The sequence below is a fragment of the Branchiostoma floridae genome, chromosome 12 (genome assembly GCF_000003815.2).
Source record: "Branchiostoma floridae strain S238N-H82 chromosome 12, Bfl_VNyyK, whole genome shotgun sequence".
Lineage (NCBI taxonomy): Eukaryota > Metazoa > Chordata > Leptocardii > Amphioxiformes > Branchiostomatidae > Branchiostoma > Branchiostoma floridae.
The window spans coordinates 18752525-18773625 of NC_049990.1; the positions used below are offsets into that span (position 1 = coordinate 18752525).

Below are 21101 nucleotides of genomic sequence, written 5' to 3' on the forward strand. Positions count from 1 at the left end.
TTTGTATTTGAAAGGACGCAAACCAAAGAAGACTTTTGATGAAATGAAAGAAACTTATGGTGATGATGCCCCATCATATGACCTTGTAAAACGCTGGCATCGTGAATTTAAACATGGCCGTACGAGAAGTCTGTGGGAACAGCTCCCAAACCTGGTCGTCCCTCTTCTGCCATTGATGAGGCATCTGTTGAAGGACCAACCTGGGGTCTTCTATAAAAACGGTGTCCAGAGCTGCATCAAACGATGGAAGAAATGCATAACTCTGGGTGGTTCCTATATAGAGAACGACTAATAACTGTGCCAAGTTTCATTAATCTCCTGCTATGGGAAATGGGTCAGGGGCATTACTTATTGAACGCCCCTCGTATAAATGAACAAATGAACTTTATTGCATGGAAATTGTACACTGTACAACACACCTCACCTCACCAGTCTAACTCACTGTACAACTATAATATACAAAGTGGTCGAAGCTGTACTTCTCAATGTTGTATGCCACATTCATAATTTCTGTGAATATTTGATTAGTTTAAGTAGGAATATATGATACTTTCCTAGTTTTATTGTATAGACGGATGCCTGTCAGTAACGTCAATTAAATCAGCGCGATTTTGTTGTTTTGTTTCATACAGAGATGTTGCTGATGGCATATCTGAGAGTGGGAGACTACCCAAGCTCAAGTGAGTTCAACGCAAGTGGGATCATTCCGCGTGAAGTCAACATGAACGGGACTTTCACACCGGAGGAACTGGATGAGATACGACACTCGGTCATGGTGCCTGAAGACATGGTATACAGCAACGTCAGCTGGCATCTTGCCATTCAAGAAATAGGTAAGTCCGTGAAAAAGGGTGGTGCAATCCTAAAACTGTTTTGAGGATGTACTGGTTACAGTTGAGTGGTCAGATCTTTTAGCTCAACTAACCGTTGAGTGGTCAGATTCTTTAGCTCTGGCCCCTCCTAAATCACCTTCAACTTCAAGTCGGCAATATAGTTATATTGACAGAAGTGCTCAGTGGTGCAGTCATGAAGAAATTCATGGGAAACAATAATTAGAAAAGTTTTTAAATTCAAAGGTAATGTGAGTAAAAAGAAGCTCATTGTGATGAAGATTGCCAATGTATTATGTCTTTACTTGAAGTGGGATTTAACAACAATCATAATTTGGTGTGTACATTGTGCATTGAGTAAAAAAGCTGTTTTCTATGTAGACCCTGAAAACAACAGTTCAATGGGAGCACCGTCGTCCAACTACACTCTTCAGACCCTCATACTTGGATGTAAATTTTGGAGTGAAGCTGAGCAGCGATGGGCGGGTGATGGCTGTAAGGTAATAAGAACGTTTTAATTCCCTCCCAAGATACAATGATGTAGCCTCTGTCACAGGATTCTGGAGCGGTGGCATTAATATTTTTTTGGGGGGGGTGGGGGTCTCTATGCTGGTAAATTGGGTATCTGGTGGTGGCAAAACTCTTCATAGGATTCGAGAACACTATCTCATGTTGAACATCGCAAATCAGCACTTTCCCCAAAACACTAGCCATTGTTCCATAAGTCTACAAATTTCAAATTCAAACAGAACACAATGACATCAGAATATTAACATAATGGATATTTCATATCACAGAATTTCCTAGATACCCAATTTCTTTTAAATCTATCATTTTCAGCGTTATTTGATTTAATTTCTATTTTTGTTATTAATATCAATATTAAGGTTTTAGATTATCAAATTTTTGCACAACATTCACATCATACGTACAGTTTTAGACCGTTTTCTTCATGATCAGGTACCTGCATGAGCCACTCACTTCAAATTCAAACAGCGTCAACTTTTCAGAAACGTAACATTATAAATCTTTTGTTCCAGGTTTCTGACAAGTCCACAGCCAACGTAACAGTTTGCGAATGTACGCATTTAACTTCGTTTGGTTCCGAGCTTTTCACTCCTCCCAACACCATCGACTTCAGTACGGTCTTCAGCAAAAACATCGCCGAGAATGCGTACGTTTTGGGCACCGTCCTTGCTATCACCGCCGTGTATCTGGTATGCGTATACTTCGCTCGGAAAGGAGATAACAGAGATGTCCAGAAGGTATGCAGATCTTAAATTGTACATTGGAAATATGGCTATAATAATCATATTGGCATAAGAAAATTAAACAGTCCTTCAACCCAAGAAACTTTAGTCACCAGAGTTTTCCAGTGACTGTCTTGATCTTCTTCTGCTATCTGACCGAGTGCTGTAGACATGTGACTTCAGCACATGTGACGTCAGCACTGGGTTAAAGGTCATTGAAAGTCGTTACCTTCCCTCTACCCCCTTCTCGGTTGAGAGAAGTTTTGTCTGCCCTGATGTAGTACTCAGTACCCTATTGTGGTATCATGTTAGCTTCACGTACGTGGTATGAAGTCTATTGTAGACGTCAAATTATGGGATATAGAAAGAATAGTCTTGATGCTACCATAAGATACAATTATTTCAAATCAAGCATTTTTAAAAAATTATTTCTAGTGGAGTGTGTCCCAGCTGTCAGACAACAGACTCATAGATAACCACTTCTATGAGATCACCGTTCAGACAGGCATCGGGAAAACATCCGGTACCAAGTCGGAAGTCTTCTTCACTCTGTACGGTGAGAACGAGTCCACCAGGACCAGGACGATGAAGGCAAAGGACAAGGTAAACGTATTTTCTGTACTTATCTTACAAAACATGAGCTATCTACCAAATAGAAATCATGGCTGCAACATGTTCAAAACATCAAACTGTTCTGCTGCAGTGTCACAGGAAACCGCCAGGAGGCCATTATCGGTTTTACCCGTCGTTTTGCCGATACCTACGCACATGTACCTCTCTCATACGTCATAAAGATCACAAAGCCCCTTCTAACTTCTAAAGCTTTTCAAGTTATGTTGATGATGATGATTACTATTCCAATTTACATAGAAGCAAGCACAAGCCTCTTGGCAAGGGTACGACTTTGCTATTTTGCCTACAGTTATATTGTTGCTACAGAGGTTTTCACTGTATTTTCTTTTGCATGACTGAGATGCGCTTTTTGAATACTTCAGGAGTTCAGCAGTGGTAGTGTGAATAAGTTTCTCATGGCTGAGCACAAGCACCTGGGCGCCCTGCAGTCCCTCCGTATCTGGCACAACAACAGCGGGAAGGGCGCAGATGCCAGCTGGTACCTAGACAGGGTACAAGTCCGAGATCTGGACACCGGCAAGATGTAGGTCTTTGGTCTGCAGCCATTTCCTGACCCACAGTAACGCTAGGTTTTAACTGTTACAGTAACTGTGTACGTAGTCTTACGTGGCAAAATTTAAGAATAAACAGCAATATGTAGTCTTTAGGCCTTAAGTAAGAACGAAATCTAGAAGCATACAGTTTCAACTAGATGGTTAGGTCTGAAACCTTTGTCGTTTATACAGCATAAAATTTCTTATCAAGTTGTTCTTCTTTCTTCATGTGATTGATAATGCCTCTCAATTGGAAGGATATTGAAGCCAAGGAGGTCACCGCTGTTATACTGTCTTTACTTATTCCTCTCAGGTACTACTTCCTGTGTGACAAATGGCTCGCTGTGAACGAGGATGATAGTGAGGTCTGTCGTACACTGCCCGTGGCCACGGAGGAGGACATGAAACAGTTCAACACTGTGTTCTTTTCCACCGTGAGAATTACACGTCTTTATATTGTTGCTTAGACTTGAGCACGAGTAAAATCAATTACAGAATGTTGCATCTAGGTTCGAATTTTAAATCCATGTTTGCTTATCAGGCATTAGCAAAGCCAAAGGCAGCCCTGGCTGTATGTATTTGTACAGCCGAGCAAATAAATCAAAACCAAATGGCGAACTTGGCGTACCCTTCCGTCGAAAAATTGTAAGGTACTTTCCGTTGTAGATTTTACAATGATAACCGGAAAATGAAAGCTAAAATAACATGGGGTGTTCGTGTAATATTTGAAGTACTAGTCTGAGAGCGAGTCAAGACGGACTACGGGGGAGGGGGGGGGGCGGGTTTGGTCATCTTGAAGTCAACTCAGTTGTTCATGCAAATCTGAACATTCAACTAATGGAGATCTTTCAGTGTCAAAAATATCCGTGCCTTTACCATAAAATTTGCCACACATTTTATCTGAAAGTGAACCTGTTGTGATATAAGGCATTACATACTTTTGGGCTTGACAACGTACAGGACAAGTTTTAATGAGGTCACTTCAATCTCTTTGCAGGTGAAGAGAGACTTCAACGACGGCCACCTGTGGTTCTCTGTGTTCTCCCGTCCGACCAGAAGTAACTTCACCCGAGTTCAGCGCGTCACGTGCTGCTTGTCTCTGCTCTTCTGCACCATGGTGTCTAACGCCATGTGGTATGCGATTAAAATGGTCTTTCAACGTTAAAAGTGGTACAGTTTATTCTAACAAGCATATGATGCCAAACAACATACTCGTATTCCCCAAGAAATGTTCATGGATCCTACTGCATCATTGGAGAGGGTAATGGAGTAGCTCATCAAGAGGCAAGGAAAATTATTACAATGACAACATAGACTCAACTGGATACCTTACACATGCGCCGAATCCATAGTAATGATGTTGCTTGCCTCTGAGCTACCCACAGTGCCACGCGTCCCCCATCATGCAATGGGATCCGTATAAACAAGGAGGTTAGAATAGGAAGGTCTATGAAAATATACTGTGGTTCCCAATGCCTTTCGTCATCCGCATTTGCTTTCATCATCAATCAGGTCATGTGTGAAAGCTATAGCTACATGCTTGAACATCAGAATTACGTTTTTGCTGTTTTCAATGGCAAAATTCAACGTGTATAACTGCAGGTATGACACAGAGAAGAAGGTACGGACTGTCCATGCTCTCACCATAGGCCCAATCACCCTCACCTTTCACCAGCTGTATGTTAGCTTCATGAGCAGCATCCTCATCTTCCCTGTCAACATTGGGCTCGTCACACTGTTCAGGTATAGTTTTTGTTGATATTTTTAGTTGTAATCATCCCTCTAAATAGGTGTCAAGATTGTAAAAGGCACCAAAAGACACAACTTATAAGAACCATCCAAGTCTCGGACGTAGTCTTGTGATCTCGCGAGACTAGGTCATTCCATGATCAAGATGTACTGAGCAGACATCGAAAATTTGTAGGTGCATTTTACGTGTTAACAAAGAGTCGCTGATTGAAGGATATTTTATTCACACAACTTACAATGAAAGGAATGTTGTATTCACACTCATGAACGTTCTACGGATGCTAGATCAATATTGGGGTTCTTATTTACAGTTTTGACATTTCAAAGACTTCAAACACATCACTGTACCACACAATAATGTGTATATCTTGCACTAATTCATTGTTAACATACTATTAGGAAGATCCTACGTGCTAAAGAGAACAAAAGTTATCTATGTTTTTCTGTGTCATCACAATAGGAGGGTAAGGGAAAAGGAAGCAGCTGTATATGAGGTTGGTGCGGGCGAGGACATGGCCGAGACGGTGGAAAAAGGAGATGTCAAAGACGACGAAGAAAAGCAGAGCAAGAAGAAGAAGAAGAAGCGTTTCATGTTTCCACATTGGATGGTGTACGTGGCATGGATTGTCGCCTTCCTGGTGACCTTCACGTCCGCGTTCTTCAGCGTGCTGTACAGTCTGGACTGGGGCGCCAAGAAGTCCATCGCCTGGCTGACGTCCATGCTCATGTCCTTCACCATGTCTGTGTTTGTACTGGATCCTATCAAGGTCAGACTAATGAATATTCATCAGGTGCTTCGTCATATTTACGTTGCAATGAAATAGAGACATGATGGTTGTGCAAAATACCGTTCCTGTTACAGTAGCACTTTTAGTATACAATGGCGACATGTTAGCGTAGTAGTTTAGGTGTTTAGCCCAGAACCCAGAGACACTGGTTTCGAATCCCCTGACATACTACCGATGTGGGCCCTATTAATGCTAACGTCACATTTGCACAAAGGGGTCCGGCCGGGTAGGTTAGGGGCTGAATTGTTGCACTTTCGGGCGGGTCCCCGTGAGACCCCCGGCGGCTGCCGGGCTATTTTGGGGCTCGGGCGGGGCCCCGGTTGATTCTAAGTCGGACATAAAATCAACCGTGGCCCGGGCAGAAAAATACGCCGAATCAAAGCCGTCAACTAACCGTGAACACATCGGCAGGGTCCCCTACAGTACCTTCCCGGTACCCGCTCGGTACTCCGGCGGTACTCGACGGTACAGGCCCAACCTTCTTGCATTACAAACTATTGCATCCGTTGTATCATCCCGGAACACCGCCGGGGCCGCTGACGGGGTCCCTCGGTCATCAAACAAGACAATTTGGGCCATGGTCACATTTCCACATAGGGACCCTGCCGGGTAATTTACGGACTGTTTTATGGCTCTTCCGGTCGGGTTCCTGCTGGTCTCCTAGCGGCTGCCGGGTTATTTTTCGTCTCGGGCGGGACCCCGGTTGGTTTTAAGTCGGACTTAAAATGAACCGGTTCCCGGCGGGGAAATTATTAAGGAAATATCATCAGTAAAACATTCATTTTCTACTCTTCTCAATGGAAGTTCCCACACGCATAAGGCGCATAAAGGACCCTCAAACACCCGAGTGGGGTCCATTTGGACCCCAGGCGTACATTTGGAAGTGCCATTTGAACATTTTTGATCTGAAGAAAAAATCCTTCCGTGACTTTGTCAGTCAATATGTCTTATACCTTCTCCTTAGTTTAACTTTGGAGGCTAACTCCTTTACCACTTACAGTATGACTACCAAACTTTCAGACAATAATAAGAATGTAAACCTAAATCATCACAAAAATTTCTGTGTCATCAACATGTAATGTGACGACATTATGACGTCATTTGCCTAATCAGGGCGGCCGTCTTGGATTTTGACCAATGACGTCATGAAATTAGCATAAATTATACATTTTAAGTCCTGAAAATAACATCGAATTTCATAGAATTTAATTGTTGTCAGAAAACAGGTGTAGTTTACCAACAAAACCTTGTTTAAATTGAAATTGTCAAATTTTGGCAAAATATGCCTGTTAGAATATGGTTGCCATGGCAACCTCCGAAAATGATAAACTTACTTTATTGACCAAAAACTTTTGCAAACAATATTTTGTGATAAATTACCAAATTTCGTAGCTTTAGCTCTAGCCGTTCATGAGTTATGCGACATAAGTGTTGCTGAGGGCCTCAAAATTCCACTATCTGGTCGGAAAAGGTTTAGTGCAAAACGTGGTCCTTCTGAACTTTTGCATAAATTATGATAATGAGTTGGAATTAGCAACACCTTAACATCTCAAAATCTTCCTCTTACATTGACGAAGCAATGTATATACAATGATCGCCGATAAGAAATGGTACTGAGATTTTATGAACAAAACATTTTGGGGTCCAAACCCCACTCGGTCATTTTAGTCGCAAAAAAAGGTCGGGTGCTTGAGGGTTAAAGTCGCAAGAATGTTCTCGCATTTATAGCTTGCTCATCAGCGTATCGTAGACCCAAAAACATGGTTCGGAGCCTAACCCAACATATTCTTCTCTGGCACTGCCGTTCCGCTTGTCTCTCCTCTTCCACTACCCATGTAGCAATTGCAAGAACAAGGATGAAACGGTGACGAGCCGTCGCCAACCTCAGCCTGAGCTGAGCAAGCGGCATGTGCTCACCCTGTCAGTCGAAGTGCAGTGGCATTTTCCGCTTCTAGTAGTGTTAGTACCTCGTGGCACAGTTGCAAAAGTCAACGAAGACGAGCCAACGAATGCTTATATACCCCCCCCCCCCCAAAAAAAAAACACATGATGGTCGTGGTTCGCGGGGCGTACGACAGGGACCATACAGTTGTTTACAAGGGGTGAACCGGCCGCCCTCCTGCCAGACCCCTACGGGGTACCCGTGGACATCCACAGGGCAGCTCACGGTTGCCTGCCGAACATCGAGCAATAAAGGGTTAAAGCATACGACTATTGCACAAAAGCCACCGGAATGCCCACCGGAGCCCCCCGGGACCTCTGACGGGACGCGTGAAGAAAAAATGATTTGTGACTACGTGAGCCGATGTCTACCCGGCTTCAGAGCCCGGCCGGGGCCTACATCGGTTAGACACCGCGCGGACCCCCTATGTAATGTGACGTAGGCCTTAGAAATGCTTTTACTGATAGCACGACTGTTTTCACTCCACACACGAATTGGTACCTTCGGCTGGAGAGGTAAAAGGCGCTAGAAGGAGAGTATTTGGCTCCGCCTTCCAATAACTACCTCTGCGGCCTTAAAAAGACTATGGGACTATATCTTTATTAAAGTATTGGTTTCTTTTCACAGGTCATTCTCTTAGCTGCGCTTTTGTCGCTGGTCTTCCGGAAACCCAGTTCGAGTGAAGAGGACGACTCGGATGATGAGGAAATGAAAAACAAGCTACAGGATGACGAAGACTGGATAAACGAGATGCCCCCGGACGATGGCGATGGTACGATGATTTTACAACCTTTTTGTTTCACTGTCATTGAATCATGTATTTAGAGTCATACATGTATGTGTGAACATATTAAAAATATTGTCCTTTTTCCGTCCTACTTTCACCTGCTCATACGCCCAATACACATGTTCTCTTTCCAGAGTGATTCTAGTGCATTTGGTAGGAAACTTGTGCCATTTTTCTCTATCATCAAAGATTATCTTCTAAAATCGATGGACTTACTTGTTGCCTCCACCAGGTCTTTCTGCAAGGGTGTGGATAGTACAATTCGGCAAATGGGGAATTGGCTTGGAGAATCAGTCAGCCCGAAGGTTACATTTTCCCCTCCTAGGCCACAGCCGTACTTCTGTGGCTGACTAACACATCAAGCAAGTTATCTATTCAGCCAATCTCGACTATTTTTCCAGGGGCCTACTACTAGTAAGTCTGGTAGAAACTTCATTGACCTGATGCTGGCCGTTTTGATTCTTTTCGAGACAAATGTTGACTCTTTATACTCTACTCTTCTTCTAGTAGGTTTTCCATCGTATGTTGTCTCATATTGTTGGCATCCATCTGTGTCGGAAGACAATGGCAGGCAGGCAGGGTGGGTTAAGCGACCCATCTGCCTGGCCTGCACGTGACGTTTTAAGGTGAAGTAGTGGGTGTGCACTTCCTTCTCTTTGCCTCATAACCTTTTAGTTTACTCCTACACCGTCCATTCAATGCAGAACTCGAAGATAAGCTTGGAGCACCTGACCCTGTCCGTCTGGCTCAAGCAAAGGAGAAGATGCACAAACAAGCGGTCATGTCGGATCTCATCCGGGAGATAGTGCGCTACATGCTGCTGGTCTTGGTGCTCATGCTCATCGCGTACAACAACAAAGACCCGAGCTCCTACAACTTGGTCAAAACATTCAGGGACAACTTTGTTCATGTGGAGCTGCCTCTGGAAACGGTAGGATAACTTAAACACTCTTGTTACAAGTGATACAATAGTTGTGCAAGCTGCAGTACCCAGAATCGCCTCTAGGGGGTAAAAAATTTAACCAATTTGAGATATCTCTAGACCTTATCACGCTCTAAGTTTTCATAACAATCTGTCCATTATTTAAGCTTCTCTAGTTATGATGTTATAACAAACATCAGTTAGAGACGTTAATCGAAAACATGAATTGTTTTAATTCAAGTTGGAAGATAGTACAAATGAAGTATTAGCGCCTCTTGATGGTGCGTTGCTTGCTACAACAAATCAAAAGATCTATTACCACCTTATCATCCTACAATTAGGTACGCACGGACCATGACTTCTGGACCTGGGTGAACAACACATTGATACCAGGACTGTACACGGGATCTTGGTACAACGGCAAGCCTACCACGTTACTTGAACAGCAGTTCCTGGCAGACAAGTTATCATTCCGTGTGGGACCGGCAAGGATGAGGCAACTTCGGGTACCACCTTCAGGTGGGTATATAGATAATAAACAGGATTCACTGCATCCTTTTCATATCAGGGCACTCCATTCATCACTGAAAAGAGTCTGTGGGCGTTATAGAATTCCTGGCACGTTTGACCAAATTCTGACGTCACGTATTCACAAGATCACGTGTTGATAAGATCACGTGTCTGTAACTCAAATTTACGTTCTGAAGTGATTGGTCATTAGAATTGATCCTGAAGAAGGCGAAAATGGTCGTAAAAAACTTAATCTGTGTATACCTTTGTTTTGGAATAAAGTTTAGTATTGTACTATGATAAGTTGCTTTTCGATATTTTCTCATAACATATGTATGGCCTCCTTTGTTCAATATTGGCAGCTTCACAACAATAAGTTTAAGTTCTTTCTTACCTGTTCTACTTTCCATTGCTATGTGATGCTTCATTTTTTCATATTTCATAATCCATGTCTTCATATATATTTTGTCTTGTTTTGCTCTAGATTTGTGTCAGATTAAGCTCCATGTGGCAGGGTTTGTGGAAGGATGCACTATGGAATATTCTACGGAACTGGAGGACCAGATGGCCTATTTACCTGGATGGAAATATCACCCGAACGCCTCAGTCTTAGCAGGTCAGTCACAGGAAGCAATGGTTAGATTCACGACTGAATTTCAACTATACCGGTCGTCTACGATTTCTCATGCCACCAATATTTTGCATCTCCCTGTACGAAAATCATATTACATGACAAGACATCAGTTAGTCTGACACAAACTCTGCTGTCCATGGCTGTAATAGGCCTCTCTCGACTGTTGGGTGGGCTACTATAAGCGAGATTCAATCAGGCTAGGTATCAGTGACATTCCATCCTTTGTGTATTTTTTACAGATGCACTTCAGTGGGTGTACCAATCTTCTGCCGACCTTGGAGTGGATTCCACGTCCGGCCGTCTCACGACCTACAGGTAATAGATAAGTCACAGGAACTATTATAACTTTCTCGTATCATCTCCTTGATGGTCTCACTATCATATCTGGCGACGTATCCCTACTAATGATACAAATCTACAGTACATAACGCTGTAGTATTGTAGGAAAGCAGAATACTGATTTTCTATGTGATTTTGTTTTAGAATTTCAAACCTTTGCTTTAAAGTTAAAGAAGTAGTACTTGTATCATTACGCATGTGACGATATTTTAAGATTTTTGTTAATGTAAACTATAGTGGAGGTGGATACGAGGCAGATTTCGGAACGTCCAACCTAAGAGCTAAGCGAGCTTCCGGCTACCTCGAGTCCCAAGGTTGGATCGACAGGTTGACACGAGCCATCATTGTGGAGTTCACTGCCTACAACGCCAACGTCAACCTGTTTGTGGCTGCCCGGTACATACTAGAGTTTGGCGCGGTGGGCGCTGGCTTGACAGGACAGTATGACATCCAGGTCTTGCGCCTGTACAGCTACGTGGGTCCCTTTGGGATACTGAACATACTGATAGAAGTGGTGTATGTTCTGTACCTATGCTACGCGATGTTCAAGGTAGGCCAACTCTATATTTTTATCTTGTGTACATTTGACTTTTTATGATGATTATAGGGCAGGCACAGCTTGGATATGTAGTAAGGTATTGCAGTCGTGATTTCGGATAGTGACATAAAGCCTATGGCCCCATGTATGAGGAAGCCTGGGCGTATTCCATGCAGTCAAACTATTTCCTATCTAGGAATGTGTTTGCATTACTTTTTCATATCTAAACAGAATATATTGACAGCTGTTCCCATTTCCATTGTAAGAGATTTTCGAGCAGTATACCACGTGTAAAAAGTTTGGACAGTTCATTTTAGTTTTACTAAATTCATTCGTAACATGATTCTGTTACAGGAGGGTAAGAGCATGAAAGAGCTAGGCTGTAAGAAGTACTTTGGGGATCCTTGGAACATGCTGGAGATTCTCATCATCATCGGATCCCTGGTCTCCATCGGGTTCTATGCAGCAAAAACCATCATTTCATCCTTCACATTGTCTTCAGTACAGGCATCTAGAGGTGAATGTGGTTCGTTAACTCCTTTGAAATGGAGATATTGTTTTCTGTGTGTCTGTTGTGTTGTGTGTCCGCAGCTACATATTGTAGAGTGACAGGATGTGAGGCGGAAGATGGTGTAACCGAAGACTGGCAGGAAGGGAAGGTTGGTTTTGCCCGGGTCCAAAGTTGGAGGACTCACAGTCTGGAGAGAAAATACATGTACACAAAATTGGCGTTAAAAAAGCCTCAACAAGAAAGAGAAAACACAAAGAAATATAAATAGCGCATTTTACAGGTTTTTTTTGTATGACTGATGAGTAATACTGTTTTATTTTCAAAGAAATGCCACCCTTGTTTGAAGATTATGATAACTATGGGTAATCAGTACTCATACGATTAAAATATATTTTGATGAAGTATATTACATTTGAAATGATTAACCTGTTTTCTAATGGTGAAGTCTGCTCCTGATTTTGTGACTGCTTTTTGTTTGCAGACGACTTTGTCAGTTTCCAGAGTGCCATCACCTTCCAGTCAGCTTACAGCGTTACGCTGGCCCTGGTCGTGTTCCTGTCCACACTGAAGTTCATGAAGCTCCTCAGGTTCAACAAGAAGATCTCTCTCCTGTCGGCGACTCTGCGCCACAGCACCACCATGATGGTTCCCTATGGGTTTCAGTTCATGCTGGTCTTCTTCGCGTTTGTACACTTCGCCACCGTCGCATTTGGAACAAATTCACTATCGTAAGTCTACTTTGCGAAAGAAATTCAAAGTTGAATCTCACCACACCCCATCTCCATTTCTTCAAACATCCAACCTATTAAGATCGTATGATCAAAATTATGCATCTTGTTTTAGGTTCACTAAGATAATAATGTAATCAGGCTGATTCTAACTTTGAGTAGAAAATCCAGGGACCCGGCCATGTCCTAAAATAGCCACAGGGTGTCCATTGGGCAAAACAAAACCTGTAAATGATTACTACCCAAGTGGGCCACTGTTTTCAAATGTGACCACTGTATACCGATAAGACACTTACATGGATGGAATTGTGACTTTTACAGGTACACCAGTTTTTCGGGAAGTGGCCAGACTATTTTTGGCATGCTGCTGGGCAAATTTGACCACAAGGAGCTGACCCAGCTGCACTGGCTGCTGGGACCCGCCATGTTTATTGTGTTCATGATCGTCGTGTTCCTCATCATGATGAACATCTCCTTCACCATCATCAGCGAAAGCTTTGCAGAAGTGGGTTTTTCCTATTGAACAATATCTTTTTATTGAATTATTGTTCATAACTCTACAGACATTTAGCTCGCACAACTAAATGGTGAACTGTTGGTCAACGCTGCATCGAAGTCAGGGCCGTCGTATACGATATCATGACAGACCAATCTATTGGCAAACTGTTGCAAATGATACATGTCCTTATTCATACACGTACTTTACTTTGTTCTTTGGACTTACAAAGCGGAGAATGACAGAAATGACTACCGTAGTTAACCATGTCTATATTTGGTACCCTGAGTAACAAAATGTTCTGGTTTCAGCGAATTTTAATGTTCTTTTTGTTGCTGCTCCCAGTATTGTAACACTTATTTGGTCCATTGATTTCTCACATGTGTGTACATGCAAATTGTACTGTTTACTGAAATTCGGGAGGGGCAATACTTGGGTATCTTATTTTGATTCGCACCTTTTCACGTTCTACAATTTTGAGATGGAATTTTTTTTACCTCATTTAAGGTCCACAAGGAGCTATACAACCAGGAGAACGACTATGAAATCATGGACTTTTTGCTGGATGGTTTTAAGAAAGGCTTCCGGCTGGTGAAGAGCATGGTGGTGGCCATAGACGAGGATGAAGACAAAGGTAGGCTTTATAGAACACCTTCACGTGATGTGTATGGTTTTGACATTGCAGAGCCAACAGAATATACCTTGATGACGGTCTCTTAAACCGAGATGAGGTTTCCACTCTAACCTGTCCATCGGATAATCACCGAATTGCGATTCTCAGATTGGCTGACAGCTGGTCAGAGGCCACGCCTACAAAAGTGGAAACTTCAACCTGGTTTAGCAGGGCCTCATTGAAGACATTTTAAAGGCCAAGGCCGAGGTTCTGTAGCCTGAGTGTCATTCGAGTTATTTTTTTGGATCCACAGAAAACTTACTAGGATATGGCAAAAAGGCTTAGCTCATTTTAGGAGAATGGACTTTTGAGTGTGGCGTTTGAGTGTTAAAAGAATTAAGCAATGTATCCATAACAACTATATTATATATGCAGTTCTTTATGTCCGGTGATACCATGTACATGTACTCACATGAAAGAGAAGATTACTTCCGTCGTGATATCATACCTATCCTGTAGGTGTGCTGAATAGATAGCTGAAACCGGGACGAATTAGCATAGGATTACAATGGGGTGCTATGAGATTTATAGTCATTTACACGTATCTTGCAGTTCCTGTTTACGTCGACTTTGAGCCAGAGTGCATCGTGGAACGGTCCAACCAGCTGTTCCACTCCATCATCCGTCTGTACGTCAGGGAAGGGTTCGAGGATGAAGACACAAAAGCCGTCTTACAGGAGATGAGGTAGTGTTAGTTCTCTTTAATCCGTGGGGTAACCTATATCCGTTGGTTTTCAAGAACAGTTTATTTGGCGATATCAAGTCAAGAAAAGTGGTTTCAAACTGCAATATTTTGAAAACAAAACACACAAAGCATAAAAAGATTTTCTAACATGAAATTCGGTGAACGCATTGTGCAAACTCTTTAAGTTTGAGACTTAAATGACTGCAAAGCACAAAAAGTGTAAAAGGTTAGTTTTCTTCTATTCATTAATGTAAGATATTAGGTCTCTGTGGTCACCGAAAGGTGTCCGCTAGCCTGGTATCCAGACGTATTGTAGCTCCCGAGTTTCTTATGTCCTCTCCGCAAATGCTAGGTATTTGTGGAGTATTTGCGGAGAGGACAGAAGAGACTCGCGAGCTATAATACGGCTGGACACCAGGCTAGGTTGCCGCCTTAGTGTAATGGGGGTATAACGACATGGTTATTGCCTTCATCACTTGTTTATCTTTACAGTGATTCGGGGGTCTCCGTCGAAGACTTGGCTCTATCTGTGATTCGGGAACATCAAAGCCGTGGGGGACCTAGAAAGCTGTGTGTCTACCGAGAAGACACCGATGTGGAGTGGCGTCCCGAACTCAACTCAGACGGGGAACGTGTCTTCGTTAGCCGACCCTGCAATAACGAATGGACTCTCAAGGAAACGTTCAGCAACTCAAAGGAGGCAGCCGGCAGATCTGCCAACTTGATGGGTGCCTTCTCTATTGGCAAAGTGGCAAAAAGCGTTACTTTTGATGACGTTTTCGAAGACATGGCATCGCCACCTCATCAAGGTGGAGGTCAGAAACCAGCGCTTGGACCGGGACATCGTCAGAAGGGCAGAGACTCATGGTACATTCCTGGTCCAGGCTCTCCAGATAACGTTGACGTTGTCCATAGCAACAGTTACCAGGCAACGGCGGGTCTGACCGAGTCATCTGTTTCCCGTAGCCGTACATCTAGAACCGCAGCCATGACTACAGCCTCTACTGCAACCATGACGAAAACCTCTGACAACACTGGATGTCCAGCCGCAGCTGTTTACATTGAACCTGACGAGAGTGTCCAAGACGAGCAGTTTTTGAGCGGCAATGACCAGGAAGAATTTGGGGGTGGGTTTGACCTTCCGACAGACGAGGCAGACCTCCTCGCCCCGGCTGTCTATGTAGCGCCCTCTGACGACGATGGATGGAAAGACACGTATGACCAACTCCCCGACGACTGCAGTAAAACGGTTGAGGAACTGGAAATGGCCCCTGCAAGTGGGATGGGGTATGTGATGGACGACAACGGCGGGGGGACAACACCAGACTTGTGGTACTCTGTCCCCGGGGAAGAGGAGGACCGTCAACCAGCATCTGACACTTTCGACCTCAACAGCTTGGATGATCTGTGAACATTTGTTAAGAAAATTTAGCAGGCAAATGGATTTAACAACGTCTTAGATTGTTCATCTTGATCCTTACTTTTGTTTCGCAGCCTAGTCCTCTTCATTATTGTTAGGCTATCTTATTAGCTTTCGCCGCCTACCCGGAGCGTACGGGCTACAACAGTGCTACAGAAACTACAAACGGTTTAAGTAAAATCTATCCCTAGTTCAAGAGCTAGGCTTAAGGAGACTTTGTTAACGTTTCAAGTAACGCACAAAGGCTATTTTGGTTGATTTGTTTGCGAAATTTGACAATTTGAGTAGTTATTCAGATTTGAGGTTATATACAAAACAAATGTATGTGATTTTGTCTTTATTGTCAGCACGCAATGATGTGTCAGTGCACAGAATATTACAATATTTTTAGATTGGAATATTTAAGGACGATGAGACCATGTTAACGTTATGCATGCACATGGCTCTATACGCTTCAGGGTATTGGTTTTTGCTATGTCCAAACTCTAAAGCAGGCTTTGATAGGATACAGTGTTTCATAGTTCACTGATTGGATGTACATTATTAAGACTGGCACTGACTTGTGTATTTTGTCACTGTTAACGTGTTAAGTTTTTCGTGGTTGTAAATTCTAACGAGTTGTGGCGAAGTTGTCGGATTTTTCATATGCTTTTCTCTCAAAGGCGATAGAATTGAGAAGAATGGTATATATGGCATACATGTATATTCACGAGATTTTCCGTGATGAGGGACATACACAATCTATGATCCTCTATAATAGATTTGAGTACTACTTTGTGAAAACAGATTGGAATGAAATACACAAAATGTTGCACAAGCTGTTTTTCCTCGTTTTACTTGTCATTTTTTCTACGTTACGTTACAAGTTCGTTCTGTTGGAAGAGTTCTGGAAATGTACTTGAATCGTAGGTCGAACACGGGTGAAAATCGGACTCGCCCATCGTTTCGGTCGTTCACGCAACAAGCCTTCATCAATGTGGACATCAATTCGCTATTTCCGACAGGTGACGTTACGAACAAACACTAGTATGAGATCGTACTCTTCCTTAGACTGAAACTTTAGTTAGAGATCAAGCTGAAAGCACATTAAACGTGCGTTTCTCCACATTGTCATTTCACCACAGTACGTTTACCTCTTCACGGTATTTGTGCACGACTCATTTCCGTGCTGTTTTACCAGACCGAATGATTCAAGGAGTATTGTGTATTGTATATATTCTACGGGATATCCAAATTTCTATCTGCTATTTTTACCAATCATTCCACTTGAAACGATTTACTTCAAGGCACAACGGGTAAAAGGTCAATAACCTTGTTTGCGAAGTTATAAGACGTCCGACCCTTGTGTTACTGTACTCTTGGACCCTACAACTCGTGATAGGCACGCCCCTTTTCCAAGGTCAGAAGCGAACCAGCCTTTTTTTACAAAACAACAACTGTCCAGTACTGTGAAAATGGCTCCTCTAACACGTCTGACAGTACTAGCAGCCCTGCTAGGATGTGCGATGTCTACCATGCCTATTTCTGACATTACCCGCTGCCAGTATACTGGTATGGACGGCCACATGTATGACCTGTCCCCGCTAAGGTGCGTGTACGTTCTAAGTTCTTGTGCTTTAGTTATATACTCACAGCTGCAGGTTAGAAAATCAGTGCTGTCGATCAAACAAAGATTGAGTAAATGTACATGTATGCTAAGTTAAGTTGCAAAAAATATCGGAAAACTGTCGAAGAATGCTAGATTAATTCCAAAGTCAAAGAACATTTCTCTCCACATATATCGAAAATGTGGACGAACAAAACTACTGTTATGTGTACCATACTCTGTGTATTTAGTCATTCGTTCAACCTTCCTTAACCCTTTTGGGGCCTACCTTTATCTTACATTCGCACACTTGCATCAATATCTATAGGTTTCCTAGAGGATGCTATCCGTATAATCAAATTAACATTGTCTAAGGGACTAATATTACGAAGCTTAGATTTGATTCGTTTGTAGCTAATATTCCATTGATGTTCCAAATAGTATACATGGCTTTGTATCTGTCCATTCCAGAAATGGGAACTACATGTTCTCTGCTGATGCCTACGAGATTGACAGTTACAACATCTACTCTCCCAAGGGAAGTGCAGCCGACCCGCTGACGTATAAGTACTACCTGAACGTGTGTGCTAACGTCAGTCACGCCCCCAGCGCCTGCAAAAAAACTGCACCAATACTGAGGGTAAGAGTCCGGTGTCATGTCGAATGTCTGCCCCTGCCAAATATTTGCTTCAACACTGCTATGGGCTTCCAGTATAGATTAGCACATGGGTTTCAACACCACATAGAGTGTCAAGAAAATTTTGAGCGTTTGGGGCGGAGGGGTTGCACTAACGTTAACCCTATACCTAAACTGCTAGTCCAAACTTTAGCCCCTGCCTCAACCCTAACCCCACACAAATCTAAGATAGCAAATTGAGAATATACTTCGGACAGTTCCGACTGTTTCGTACTTAACATTTTTGTGACAAAAACGGTTATCGCAGACCCATGTCTGTGGTCATATTCTCGCTGAAAATAGCATTACAAAATGCTGTACGATGTTAGAAACATACAAACATTAATGTTTTACAATATTACATACATACATCGATCATTTCATTCTTTTGTGTGAAGAAAAACAATTACGTATATAAGATATCCCGACTTTTTACCGTGACTAGTCTGACACTATGTGTTTCTATTCCGGTGTGCATTAGGTCAATCCGGATGGAACCTGCACAGCTTTGGGCAACATCAACGCTGCAATCTTTGATGCAAGCCCTGGTGCTGACGGTGAGTTTTCCATTACTACTAGTATATACCATCACTTTTAATCATAAACTGTCACTTTTATTCAGTATCGACAGGTGGCACTATTGCCTTAGATACCGTATATCTAAATGTTACTATCACAAGGAGTGGTTCTGATAAACATAAGTAGGTTTGTCGAATCAAACCTGGTTTGTCTACGAAAGTTAGGCATCTAAGTAAGCAAGATATCACAGTTACTCAAGCAACCGGTCAGATTTTAATGATACTTTTCATAGATATAGTCCAAACTATAGAGTAATTGTTATCTTGCAAACCCAATTTGTTTGGGGGTCTTTTAAAGTCCATTCCAGTTCCCAAAACAACCATGGACTTTGAACTCTGATACAACCACGTGTGCCATATAGATCTGAATGTTTGTTTACCAGTTTATTTGTGTTTACCACAGGTGTGTACCTGTCCTATTACCATGGCGACCCGTCCGGGGGGTCCCGCGTGTTCCACTACCAGTCCAGTGTGTTCTTCGTGTGTGACAACAGCACAGACATCACAGGCCCGACATTCGAACACCAGAGCAGCTGCTATCACAGCCACTTCAGGGTCCTTACCAAACACGCTTGCAAGTGATTAATCTCCAAGCTGATCCTTCCTTCTACGCAGGTACATCCAACTGCGAAACCGCCTGTCTGGATGTACCCTGCTTTCTCAACGGTCACCCTCAGTTCCTGTCCGGCGCCCTATTGATTGAGGTTTAAATGAGATTAGTAATACCCTTATATGTGCGAGAACCCCTTTTGAAAACTGAAAGGCCCATTCTCTGATTGGCTGACAGCTGGTTTTTTTTTGGGGGGGGGGGCGTCCACAGGATCTAAGAGTGACGGTTGAGAAAGCAGGGTACATCCAGACAGGCGGTTTCGCAGTTGGATGTCCCTAGCTGCGAAGGATGAGCAGATCCTACGGTAGTATAAGATAGTATCAAAAGCTGCCAGAGGAGTGAAGCTGGCCTAGAAGTGTGTTTGGCTACCGGAGGCTGATGACTCCCTTAGACCAGTTGTACTCCTTAGCCAGCTTTGATACTATCTTATGCCACTGTTAAATCTGCCAGGAAACTAGCAAGTGATAACAGCCAGCCTCCACCAGGTCTTCCTATGGGAGTACGGGGATCGTTGAATTCAGCAAAAAATTAGTAAATTGGTCAGGGGAGTCAGTCCACGCTGATATAATGATATCGCACGTCTACATCTGCAAACGTATCACATGGCTACACCCCCTCTCCAACAGAGATGTCGTCCTAACATTGATAACACAGTATACGTAAGATAAGAACAATAACAGCTCTTAAAAACCCTTGTCCTGCTGAAAAAATTGCCAGCAGGACAAGCGGTATGTACTGGAAACAAATTATGGAACTTTCAAAAATACATACTAGTAGTTGTTTTAGTAACATGCAAAGTAAACGATATCTTCTATTGTATTGGTCTCTCTCTTTTTTTTCAACATTCTGTGATTAAGTCACGTTTAAGGAGCCTATGGATGTAATACATGTACATAATTTACAATGAATTAGGTATGGAAAAGGTATTTATCGGCTTACAGTCTATGTCATAGCGACATATTCTTCACCGACCCGGCCGCAGTAAAAACAAAATTCGCCTGTACAGCACTACACGATGCAGCAGGTACAGTATTTTTACTCTCCGGCCGGACACAGCAAAAAAATGACAAAATAGAAAGCCCGATGAAAACGACTAAAAAAACGTTGAAAAAACAGCCGGAGCCTAACCTCTACTTGGAGAGTACAGTATTTTGTCAATTGCTGTTGGTTACGAAATATGTACGGTTTTATTGAACTGATCACCGCCTTTGAAGACAGCAATTTGCATATCAATGTGATCCAAGATGGCTGCATTTAAGATTCCCTACCAATCATAACCTCCAATCTTCTGTAAATCGCTCTGAAATTTTGTCATCCGCGATCGATTTCTTCGCTGTTGTATCGATAAGTATTTACTCGTGGTCTACGTTAACCTTTTGTCTTGTTTTGGTTAGTTTTCGACAGTTAGATAAGGGGAAGAAAATATACATCTTGGATTATACATTCGACCACTCGTCTCTATATTTGAAACATCTGTAACATTGACATGTTTTAGTAAGTTACTAGTCCAGCTTTGTCTAAAGCATGTTTCTATTCGAGCTATCTCCACTGTTGTGCGGGACACGGTCGTACTAGGCATCCTCAGGGCTTTGTTTGCGATTGTGTTACTCCTGGCGGTTCTGCCGCGCCCTGCAACTGTTCCCAGCTGGGAAAAGACTCTAAACAAAGTAGACCCTGAAACTGG

At 42.8% G+C, this 21101-nt stretch overlaps 2 protein-coding genes across 2 annotated transcripts in view; both read left to right on the plus strand.

Annotated features, from left to right (window-relative positions):
* The window catches only part of LOC118427113 (polycystin-1-like), a 32659-nt gene extending 15882 nt beyond the window's left edge, over positions 1-16777 (plus strand). Inside the window, exons 18-38 of the mRNA XM_035836749.1 lie at positions 633-833; positions 1212-1330; positions 1871-2095; positions 2516-2683; positions 3076-3236; positions 3560-3680; positions 4244-4380; positions 4849-4989; positions 5456-5762; positions 8353-8497; positions 9217-9443; positions 9776-9953; positions 10429-10560; positions 10818-10893; positions 11155-11467; positions 11810-11972; positions 12448-12694; positions 13016-13199; positions 13698-13824; positions 14416-14548; positions 15041-16777. Of these exons, the coding sequence (XP_035692642.1) occupies positions 633-833; positions 1212-1330; positions 1871-2095; positions 2516-2683; positions 3076-3236; positions 3560-3680; positions 4244-4380; positions 4849-4989; positions 5456-5762; positions 8353-8497; positions 9217-9443; positions 9776-9953; positions 10429-10560; positions 10818-10893; positions 11155-11467; positions 11810-11972; positions 12448-12694; positions 13016-13199; positions 13698-13824; positions 14416-14548; positions 15041-15959 (4424 nt within the window). The 3' untranslated portion in view covers positions 15960-16777. The remainder of the gene's footprint in view (positions 1-632; positions 834-1211; positions 1331-1870; positions 2096-2515; positions 2684-3075; positions 3237-3559; positions 3681-4243; positions 4381-4848; positions 4990-5455; positions 5763-8352; positions 8498-9216; positions 9444-9775; positions 9954-10428; positions 10561-10817; positions 10894-11154; positions 11468-11809; positions 11973-12447; positions 12695-13015; positions 13200-13697; positions 13825-14415; positions 14549-15040) is intronic.
* Positions 16778-17343: 566 nt separating this feature from the next.
* Positions 17344-20236, plus strand: LOC118427436. The gene is made up of 4 exons (XM_035837233.1): positions 17344-17556; positions 18025-18193; positions 18711-18786; positions 19211-20236. The coding sequence occupies exons 1-4, from the start codon at positions 17423-17425 to the stop codon at positions 19387-19389; spliced, it is 558 nt and encodes a 185-aa protein (XP_035693126.1). The 5' UTR covers positions 17344-17422; the 3' UTR covers positions 19390-20236.
* Positions 20237-21101: the final 865 nt, after the last annotated feature.

Bases quoted from the DNA above. Each gene is read 5' to 3' on its own strand.
- LOC118427436 (XM_035837233.1), top strand. From the start codon at position 17,423: ATGGCTCCTCTAACACGTCTGACAGTACTAGCAGCCCTGCTAGGATGT. The intron at 17,557-18,024 runs GTGCGTGTACGT...TGTCCATTCCAG, and splicing joins TATGACCTGTCCCCGCTAAG to AAATGGGAACTACATGTTCT. The intron at 18,787-19,210 runs GTGAGTTTTCCA...TGTTTACCACAG, and splicing joins TGCAAGCCCTGGTGCTGACG to GTGTGTACCTGTCCTATTAC.